At 34.8% G+C, this 11,063-nt stretch overlaps 1 protein-coding gene across 1 annotated transcript in view; it reads left to right on the plus strand.

Moving 5' to 3' along the window:
- The window catches only part of slc30a2 (solute carrier family 30 member 2), a 37,004-nt gene extending 33,366 nt beyond the window's left edge, over positions 1-3,638 (plus strand). Inside the window, exons 7-8 of the mRNA XM_030127899.1 lie at positions 1,797-1,931; positions 2,564-3,638. Of these exons, the coding sequence (XP_029983759.1) occupies positions 1,797-1,931; positions 2,564-2,709 (281 nt within the window). The 3' untranslated portion in view covers positions 2,710-3,638. The remainder of the gene's footprint in view (positions 1-1,796; positions 1,932-2,563) is intronic.
- The last annotated feature ends 7,425 nt before the right edge of the window (positions 3,639-11,063 follow it).

The raw sequence follows: 11,063 nt of genomic DNA on the forward strand, positions 1-11,063 counted from the left end.
ATGCCTGAAGACATCAGAGTATTGGACACATTGGAGGTGTGAAATCCAGGTGTGTTAATCTGATTTCCCATCCTATATTAGAAAAGGGAAGTGTTTCTTGTATTTATGCTCATGTTTGGTAGTGAGTTCATACATTCTTTAGATACACAGGCTTTTTTTGAGCTAATATAATGACAGCTAATCACATCCTAACTTCAGCTTTCAGCATGTATTTAGTATTAACTCATTGTAAATATACAAACAGTGAAAAATTAAAGAAAAAAAGTAGTCAAGTAGCATCTATATTTGTTATGTTTCCATTTATTCAGGTTTTTTTCCTTTAATTTGTCACCTGTCTGTATTTTTGAGTGTACTTTAAGATATGACATGAAAACCATTTATGTGCCAGCTGATTCTTTGCCTGAAGCCATGATCAAGCTGTTTACTTTTAACCCGATCCAACAAGGTCATTAAGTCATGCTAAGGCTGTCACGTTATGAAGTTATTTGCAGTGTTTCCTGTCTTTTTAGCTAGTTGCCTCACACGATATTTCCTCTTCAATGTTACTGGTGTATTTACGTGTCCTGGGTGAAATTATTATTCCTTATCTTGAAACAAAAATCTTCACATTACTGTTCTGGCTGCTCTAACGTTAGAGCACAGATGGTCACATCCTGCAGAAGATTCTAAAAGTAGTTTTACACATCAGTAACCTGACTCAAGATGACCGAACTTAACACCCTGGGGCATTTTTAAAAGAACATTTAGCTACAAAACAGACACATTTTTAGTCATGGCTCTTACATTCATTTTGGAAGATGCATTAGATATAGCTTTGTTCATATGAGATTAGTAAATGGACTGATATGTAGTGTATCGCAACCAATAACATAATACCTGTCAATAGCATAATAATTCTGAATATCTTAAATGTAAGACAGACAATAACATAACAACTTGCCAACAATGTAATAAAATGTTTGAAACATAATTAAGGAGAGAGAGAGTTGCATAGTGTCTATGTTTGAGTAAATATGACGACTATGTCATCAACTACACATACTTTTGATGAGCAAATTGCACAGAAACTGCAAAACATCTTTTATTTCCAAGAAAAGCAGTCACATTTATGTATTAGTACATTATCAGATGTGGTTATTATATTTTCAAAGAAATTTTTTTTATGCTAAGCCAATAACGTAGTTAGCAAAATGCCTTAGTGTTATTGGCTCAAAACCTTTATTACATTATTAGCAGGTATTACATTAGTGGTTATGTTACATTTAAAAATTGCCAAAATTATTACATTATTGGCAGGTATTACATAATTGGTTGCTACATGGTGTGGTTTCATGTTGAATATATTCCTAAACTAACATTTAAATTCTAAGCATTATTGCTGTAAAACTCAGAAATGTGGTCAAATATCTATTTAAACAGTATAACTTAAACATTATATGGCAGTGGTTGTAGACACTTGTTTTTATTTTTCAGTTAGTGATATATTTTGCTGAAAAACTCACTTTTTCTTATGAATTTATTCTTAACTTTTATGAATATCTACATTGTTAGTAAGTTTGATTTTGGAAAAAAAACTGATTTTCACTGGGGGAAAAATGCAGAGGATAATATCAGAATAAATGCTTCTAAATCACTTAGGAAAGGTTAAATGTAATGAAAAATTTAGCACTAGTAGAGGTTTTTAGATGTGTACGCCACACCTCAGTTTTAAAACAACTGCCAACAAGACTTGGCATCAAACTGAGCTTTGTATGTGAGCTACAAATCTCACGGGACTCTTTATGTGTCTCCCTCAGGGTCTCCTAAAGGAATAGAGTTCAACTCGGTGAAGGAGGTGCTGTTGTCTGTAAAGGCTGTGAAGTCCATGCATTGTCTGCACCTGTGGGCTCTGACTCTAGGCCAGGCGCTGGTCTCCGTTCACCTGGCCATAGGTAATCTCACCCACTGGTCAACAACCTCTACCATGTCGGCCACTTACATCTTATAAATGAGGATTGTACAAATGGATCAGGATGAAGGCACTGATCCATGGGTTTGTGCAATGTGTGTTTCACAATAATAAAACAGCAGGGAGATTTTGATCTTTTGTAAAAAAAATAAATAAATAAAATAAAATATCTATACGTGAAATGGAGTGACTGAACAGCAGTGCACTTTGAAGGCTTTCTGTGCTTTTTACGCATATGAGTACAAAGTCATATACACACTATGTACATGCATGCTTGCAGTAGTATTGTTGTTTAAAAATGCAAAAAAAAAAAAAAAAAAATCAGATTACTCAAATAATCACTGAAATTTTTGGTATGCGACTTCAGAAAGAATCGATAGCTGCAGCCCTAGCATAGATACCCTAAAACTTTATTTCAGTATAGTAATATGCATTTCCCACTTCTAAATCCAAGCAAAAACATTCCACTTGCATGCAAAATTAAGGCTTGTGATTTGTTGGAATTTGCACTACACCTTTCCCAAATATCAGTAATGCAAAGCACAGTGTGAAATCAGACCAAAAGTAAAGAAAGTAAATCCGACTCACTGAGTTGTTTTCTGTTCCTCATTGCAGAAGAAGGTGCTGACCCTCAGTCTGTGCTGCAGGAGGCCACTGACCTGCTCCACACCAAGTTCGGCTTCCACAGCGTCACCATCCAAGTGGAGCTCTACACTGAAGACATGAGCCACTGCCTCCGCTGCCAGGACCCCAGTGACTGATACCCATACTAGACTGAACTGGACCTGGACCAGCTCAGGCATGTCTTCATTTTCTCCGGACGGTTACAAATTGTGTCCCCAAAAGCAGCTCTGTGGGATAAAAAGGAGAGTTTAGTAGATTCTAATGTTGGCCAGCTAAATTCTGTCATTAAAAACCAAAAACAGCAAAATCATCATGTGTGTTCATGGTAGAGGACAGACACTGGTACATGTCATTGCTCCCCCTTCAGAGACCCTACACTCATTAAAGGAAGGATTCATGATTTATTATGAATATATTTATGCAGCTATGTAAGGAATAATCACTTAAATCCTTACAAATTTTCAATAATGCTTTACAAACACTGAAACCACTGCCTGATTTTTAATAATTCCTTTAAATGTAAAAAAAAAAAAAAAAAAAAAAAAAAACTGCCAGTCTTGGAAACACATATGTTTGAGAGTAATTTCAGCAATATGGCTGAAAATGAAAGTATTAGTATTACTTGGTCACTAAGGGCAACTACACTGATTTCCATGTTACATCAAGGTCATGCACATTTTATACTGATGGAGGACAAACATGATAAAAGCAAAACTAACATCCAAATTTAAGATTAGTAGTGAAAAATGCTTTAGGTAAAGCTTCAGTGGGCATGTTTTTACATGTTATTGGGCAAAATTTCCATAAAAATCTTTCAGTATATTGTAAACCGACTTGGAAAATAGTCAATAATGCAATTTTTCTTGACTCTATTTACAGAATTTTATCCCATGTCATGACATAAATCTCCAGATTTTTTCAGTGTGAGGAGGTACAACGGGTGACTGACAGCTATAATAACCAACTACTCTCCATTCTTTATATATTATATTTTTCTAAACAGGTTTTAAGGTAAGATAAGGAGCCACTGTCATTGGATTTTGACAAAATTATGGGTACCCTATCAGTGAGGTTTACACATACAACAAAACATACATATGCAGCAGAAAAACTCACAGTCAACCACAATTCCATCACACATCGATGAAACAAGGGCAGGAGAAAGTGCATCAGTATGAAACGTATGGCAAAAAATGCAGAAATATTGGATGAAATACAAGACAAAATATGAGTCTATTGTACTGCACAGTCTGCAGCAAAAATGTGCTATATATTCCAGCCTCAAAAATGAGTAAATTAGTAATATGAGTTGATAAGTTGCAGAGTCACTTATGTGTGTTGGTTGAGAAACTGGATTTCGTTGGGAAACAAGCTCTTCATTACCCTGGTGGTTTGTAATTTATTGACCTGTAACACATCTTTTGAAATACACTCTGTCCACACAACCTACAAAATATCTGTGTGTGCAGTAGGATGCAAAAATAATGCTCACAGAAACCATGGTTTGTGCTGGACTTTGACCTGTGGACCCTCAGATAATACTGGATGAGCTCTGTCATGAAGATGAGCAGCAATTACAAGTGATGTGATAAACTTAACTTGTCCAATGAAATCACTGCTGACTGTGATCTACCGCAGGTAGTACACCGACATACTCATATATGACCGACATCTGAGAATTCGTGAGTATGTTCATTACACAAAGCAACAACAAGCACGTCTTTATTTTGCATGCAGAAATAGTCCTGAAAAAGTCTCACTTTGGAAAGCATTTTAAAAATCTCAGTTTTATTGACCTACAATGCTGTTTACATGTGGAAACAAAGAGGAAAAAAAAAAGTTTTACATAATATCTGTATATTTGTGTATGTGGTGGGAGGGGACCAACAGTAAAACATGATGGAACCCTTATTTTGGTTTCATTTCTCCACAACAGCACAAAATACGATCCATCTTAATATTCACTCTATCCTTTGGACAGAACTGAAGGAGAAGGTGCATTTTCACAGTGATTTCTTTTCTCACTATCTGCTTTCTGATATTGTACATGAAATCATAACGAAATTAAAAGTAACTAAAAACAACGTGAACAATATAACACAAACTAAAATGAAATATAAATACTTTACCCCTTTTATTTACACTGCAGTGGCTGCAACACTACATATTTTCAGTTCAGATTTTTTAGTTAACACAAAATTCAAATAAAACATTAAAATCATCAGGTACTTCAAAATACTACTAAACTAAAACTGAAGTCTAAACCAAACTGACAGAAGATATAAAATTAAAACAAATGAACATGTGAAACATTCATAACTTGAACTGTCCACTCAGACTACGTTCTGACAGCAGGTCTTAATGCACAATGTGGATTTTTTGGTGAAATCCAATTTTTGTTCATATTACACATTAAATGCGACTTCTGTCAGTTTTGAGTATGAACTGAATGTGACCCTCAAGTGACCTCCATGTGCAAAAGAGGTCCTGACACAATACGTGACCACGCAGGCGCACACTGTGTTTACGGAAGTAACACTCTTGGAATGCAGTTTTGTGATGTTTGTCACATTTCAATGATGTAAAGGTCGGTTAAATGCGACCTGGCCATTCAGACTGAAGTCGCATTGTAAAATATCAGATACATAACAGATTTAGGAACACATATGAAAGTGGCCTGGGTCAGATATGAAAACAAAAAATCGGATTTGTGCTGTTCAAACTGTCTTTAACAGATCGGATACAGGTCACATATGGGCAAAAAAATCGTATTTGGGCCACATTTGCCTGCAGTCTGAACGTAGCCTAAGAGTCTGAGATGTAAATGCCAAATCAGTGCAGTGTTCTTGAATGTTACCAAGGTTACCAGGTAAATGTAAGCTTTAAGTACCAGACACAGTGATCTACCATGGACACATAGATGACTTTGATATCTACATTTTGTTCCAGTATTGTATCATTAACCATGAACACAGTTGCCCTTAGTTCTTGATCTAAATGTATTTCACATATCACAGTGTGACACATATCGTATTGATGACATAAACAAGAGCATAAACAATACCTGTAGAATCATATGCATTTTTGTACACCCGGTTGGTCACTGTCTTCAGAAGGTCACAGATCTGACGTTACACGTTTTTGTTAAAAACATGATCCAGACTTTCAAACATGGGAAGACAAAAAAGATTAAAAGACATAAAAGATAAAAATTTGTCCCAATGTGGAACTGCAACAAATAAAGACTTGAGTAGAGAAGAGACATAACTGGAAGCTGCTCTACATACAGTGAGTCCAGTGAATTTACTGTTATCAAATTCTATTCTATTCTTTTTTTTTTCCTCCTTTTCATTTTTGTGAGTAAAACTCACCAACAGTTACATCAATCTTTATGAAACTTGGAATGTAAACAGTGAATCTGAAAGGGCCAAACATAAGGATACAACTGTCTCCACTCTGGAGATACCAAGGGGTCAGAATGTTATTTATGAGGATATCTCCACATATGGGAGCTTATTTTCTCTCTCTTAAAAAACAGATTTTTATTAAAATGGTGAGGACTGAAAAACAGTGTGATTCCTGTTAAATAACTGATGCATTATCACAAGAAAATGAGCTTTGTTATCTTGAAATTAACGTGATGAGAAAAAAAACTGTCTCAAAAAGACAGACCTTAACATATTAAAACGAAAACAAGTGTTATTTTCAACTGATATGTTAAGGTGTGATCATGAGAAAATAAGGTTTGTTGTCTCTAGATAATGGAACTAACATGTTATCATGAACATTTACACCTGATGATGACCTTTTTGTCTCAAGATAACTGTCATTATTATGTTGAAAAAAGCAAAAACATAAATAACATTAGTAACCTTCTGGTATCAAGATGTCCTTCTGACCACCTAAAGCGCACCGTCTCCACGGAACCATAGTAACATCAAAATGTTTTTCATACAATTTGTTTTTAACTTTTTACAATGTTTGTATTTCATCAACATAAGCCATAAACAAAAGTACCAAATACTCAATAACTGTCATTTTTTTTTAACGCTTTAAATGCTATGTTCTTAGTGTAAACAAACTATATTTTTTATCCCCAAAACATTTTTCTCAATATACTATATAAAATTTGGATTATCTGTTTTTTCATTTCAATTTTATTTTTGCAGCAACACTGGTTAATATGCATTATTAATGTATAATGTCAAATGTTCTAAATTGTGGCAATGTACATTTTTACTCACTTTGGAGACGGGTGGTGGTGTAGCATCTTTCCATTGTTTATAATGTGCTGATTTTAGTGGCTGGGTCAGAATTTTAAAAATCCTGCAAAAATCAACAACTTTTGAATTCTGATCTAATACAAATTGTGAAAAATATGACCTTTTCTGACATGAAATGCAAAGTGTGCATAATATGCTCACCAGGATACCAGAAGTTTAAGGAATTACCAGGAGAAAACAATCTTTGTTTGTCTCAAGGTGATGCAAGTTACCAACACCAAACAAGCTTTATCTTAAGATAATGAAATTATCGACAAATTTTCATGAGAAAACAAGAGCTGTTATCTCACTGTAATTTAATTACTGAAAGTTACCAAATGACAAGTTTTGTTATCTTAGTATAACATGATGTAACCAACAGTCAGCATGGTAAAAAGAAGTTTTGTCATCATCACCCATTAAGACCCACTGCTACTTTTGTGGCAGCTCCCAGCTCTATATTTAATCTTTCTTAAAGCTGCATATGACTTTCGTCGCCAATTTTTCCTGAAATCTGTAAAACCTGAGTCATTGCCTATGATTACTCACCTGAATCTCTTTCCTCACGGTGAACAATTTTGAAGTGTATTCCACTATAAACATTTGTTTACAAACAGAGCTGGTAGGTCACTCGGGCATTTTCGGAAATTTGTTGCGACGTGCTTTGTGGGAAGTGGAGTTCCATGCACCCGCTTTCACTTGGTTGAAATGTTGGTTGTTGCTGCTACTGCTACCAATTATTTCAACGTGTTGATAGGTTTAGTGGTTCAGAAGTTATTAAACATTTAAGATCAGTAGATGATTTGGTTGCCAATGGCTGTTTGGGTCTTTCTGGGTTAAGGCATGAAATTATCAACATTATGAGGTGTAACTGATTCCTATGATGCTGATAACATCACAGCTGAGCTCTACTTTGAGTCGTTCCTTTAATAATTCTGCCATTTTTCTGGGATTCAGCCATCAGAGTCACATTCCATTTTGTCTTCGCTGTGCATTTCAGTGAGTAGGAGTTCACACTTTTATGGATCGAGCAAGAATGAAAATAAATTACTGAGGAAAGATTCAGCCACTTCCACTGACACTCGGGTCGGAGGGGCAAAAGTGATTTAGTCCAGCAGTTGGATGATTAGTTCTAGCTTCACGCTGTCATCCATCTCATCTCTCTCATTGTTCTTGTAGCCTCGGTGTTACTCATCCATCAGCTGTGGGTCCATCTCATCCTTTTCATCCATCTGTCTGAACGCCTCAGTACCGACTCATCCGCCTGTGTTTTGCAACTCTCTCATCATAGAGTCTATGTCTTACACCTTATATTACATCTTAAAATCCTTATACTATGACCTGAGTTACAACCAGAATAAGATGTCAATGGTTTTCTCCAATTTGCTGCTTGTAATTACATTGTGAAAGATATGATGTGAAGTATAGTCTCATTAATGGTGCTTAAAAGCTGATAAATGTTCTTAAATGGGACAATCAATCGTCATAGGAGGCAGAAAACGGAATTTTAAGGATATATTAAATCCCTGTTGAAAATATAACTTAATACCAGGAAGCCTCTACAACTTAAAAAATTATCAAACTAAGAAAGGTTTCATGTGCTTTTGAGATAATAACAGATCACTACTTAAAAATGGAATAAGTAATATAACTATTGCAATTACTTCATCAGAGGAGCCTAACTTAATACCATTAATTACCTTTTGCTTTTCTAAGTGTGTTTTAACTGTAAAATACCTAGAAGAGGTTTTGTGGTGCTTGACTCTGGTACCCATTTGTTTTTTTATTTTTTTTAAGATATTGCAAAAGTCAGCGTCATAAGTAAAATTTACATAAGTTTAAATGACTATTTTTTGGTTCACCTGTTGTCTAAGATTGGATGATTTTTTTAATTAAAAGAAAGGATACAAAAAAGTCCCATTTCCCAGCTCTACACTTCTGACTATTGGTGCAATAAGAGCCAGCTCCACAAAGTTTAACATCACACTTAACAGTACATGGAATTGAACTGCATTAGGTTTCTGTTTTTTTTGCAACTATTTATAAAGATTTCTGGACTAATGATATGCCAAGAGCATCCCTGCATCATACTTTCTAGTGTTTCAGGTGTTTCTCTGCATTCCAGCCATTGATACGTCCATAATTAAAATGTTAAAAACCATCACATTGTGCTTCCTTAATGAGCAGAAATGTGTACGAACACAGCTCTACAATCAGACAACACTTATGCTTCCATAATATTTTATGTCTATAACACAATCTACTTAAATGTAAAACAAAATTGGCTCCAGAATAATATTATAATAATATGCATGTAAATTTGGTGTCTCAGCTGAATGTGTGTCGTAGCAACTCCAAATGAGGTTGTGCACATTCATACACAGCAAAACAGTAACATTAACATCAAATTAGACAAGAACTGACTAACTGTAATAATAATGGATATGTATTAAAGTAATGTGATCAACAGGGTTTTGTTATATCAAAGTAGAAACTCAGATAGAAGTCACATTATACCTGATCCCTCTAATATCTGACTGAAGATTTTGCATTTGAACTGAGTGGTGCAAGCTGATCTATTGTGAATGAAATTTTTGCAGCAAGGCCCATTTGAACAGAAAGGCCCTGAATGTATGAATGATCCCTCATTGAAATACATTCCAATAACATAAGTGCAACACTGGCACTATCTGCACAACAGCACAGCTGATGGTACAGTCTACCTTTAGTGGATCTGGCTCTAATTACTGCAACCCACAGATGAGACATGGTCAAAAGTTCAAATAACATCACATAGATACACAAGTTAATTACTAAATGTCTAAATGAAAAAGTGAGATGCTGAAAACCAGAGAGACAATCTCCAATTTACCAGACTTTTTAAACCATATTGATATGATTAGTGCTTAGAATGATAGATTTTTTTCAGCAATGGGTGGTTTTCTAGGTCTTTGAAGGTCACATATTGTGTAATCTTCAGTATTTTCAGTAGCATCTATCCTTTACATACATACTTTGTCTCAATAATTGCTTCTGTTTAGATTTATATCCTCATTTTTTTAATTATAGGTCAGATACCAGTAACTAGGGTAGGGTTTTATCCCCATCTAGGGTTGGGTGATATTGCCACAAACTGAAATCTCATCTTTTTTCACTAGATGATACAGAATTTCTGTGTACATGAGCTACATGTTTCTTTATTAAATCTCTGCACCCTTTATGCAATATCAGTAACTGTCACAATAATAAGAAGCAGCACTTGCAAGGACGCCAATGTACAATATATGCTGAAAAATTTAATTTGTTAAAATAAAGCACCACTGTTAGGCTACGGCCAAAGAGTCTTAGTCACAAACAAACACCTCATGCAACAAACAAACAGGTGATTTTTCTTGACTTCACTAATCTTGAATTTAATATTTTGGTCTTTTTTCAAACGAACTGAAACACAAAACCTCAACTGATGGAATTAAAATGATAAATTGCTTAACCCTATTTTCAAGCCTGGATGTGAGAATCTGAGTCTTGAGATGCAAATTTTGACCATAACATTAACATTAAAGCACAATCATTGATCAAAGAAACAGATGAACATCATAATATCGTACAAAAAAGGTGACATTTCAAGGCTGGATGTTGATCACTTTAATTTCAATGGGAATAAATGTGAAGAGTGGAGTATTTTCACACTGTGGTGTTACTACTACAGCTGCATTTGATGATTATTTTCACTGTCAATTAATTTATTGCTTAAAGGTTAAAAGTTAACCCACTTTGTTGTCCCTGTAGGGAAATTCAGTCTCTGGATTTTACCTACAATACACACAGTGCCTTGCATTAGCATTAGCTATTAGCATTAGTACTTAGGACATTAGGAGCAGTGAGTTACAACTAAAGGTACCCGTCTATTTATTTGCATATTTTTATTTATTTATTATTTTATTCATTAATCCATTCTTTATTTGATCTATACAATGTCAGAAAATGGTCAAAAATGTCAACGATCAAAATATATTCAGTTCACCGTCACAGAGGAGTAACGAAACCAGAAGCTGTAATTAGAATTTTCAACCTCTTTTATTCAAATCATTCATTGCGTGACAAAAACAGCTGGTGATCAACTTAAGACTTGTTGACTACATGACTTGTAACAGTTCTTCACTGATTCTGTCCAGTTTTGGACAAGTATCTACACTTCAGCAGTAGGAATCCCATTCATAATAAAGCCA

This window comes from Sphaeramia orbicularis, chromosome 24 (genome assembly GCF_902148855.1).
Source record: "Sphaeramia orbicularis chromosome 24, fSphaOr1.1, whole genome shotgun sequence".
Taxonomy (NCBI): domain Eukaryota; kingdom Metazoa; phylum Chordata; class Actinopteri; order Kurtiformes; family Apogonidae; genus Sphaeramia; species Sphaeramia orbicularis.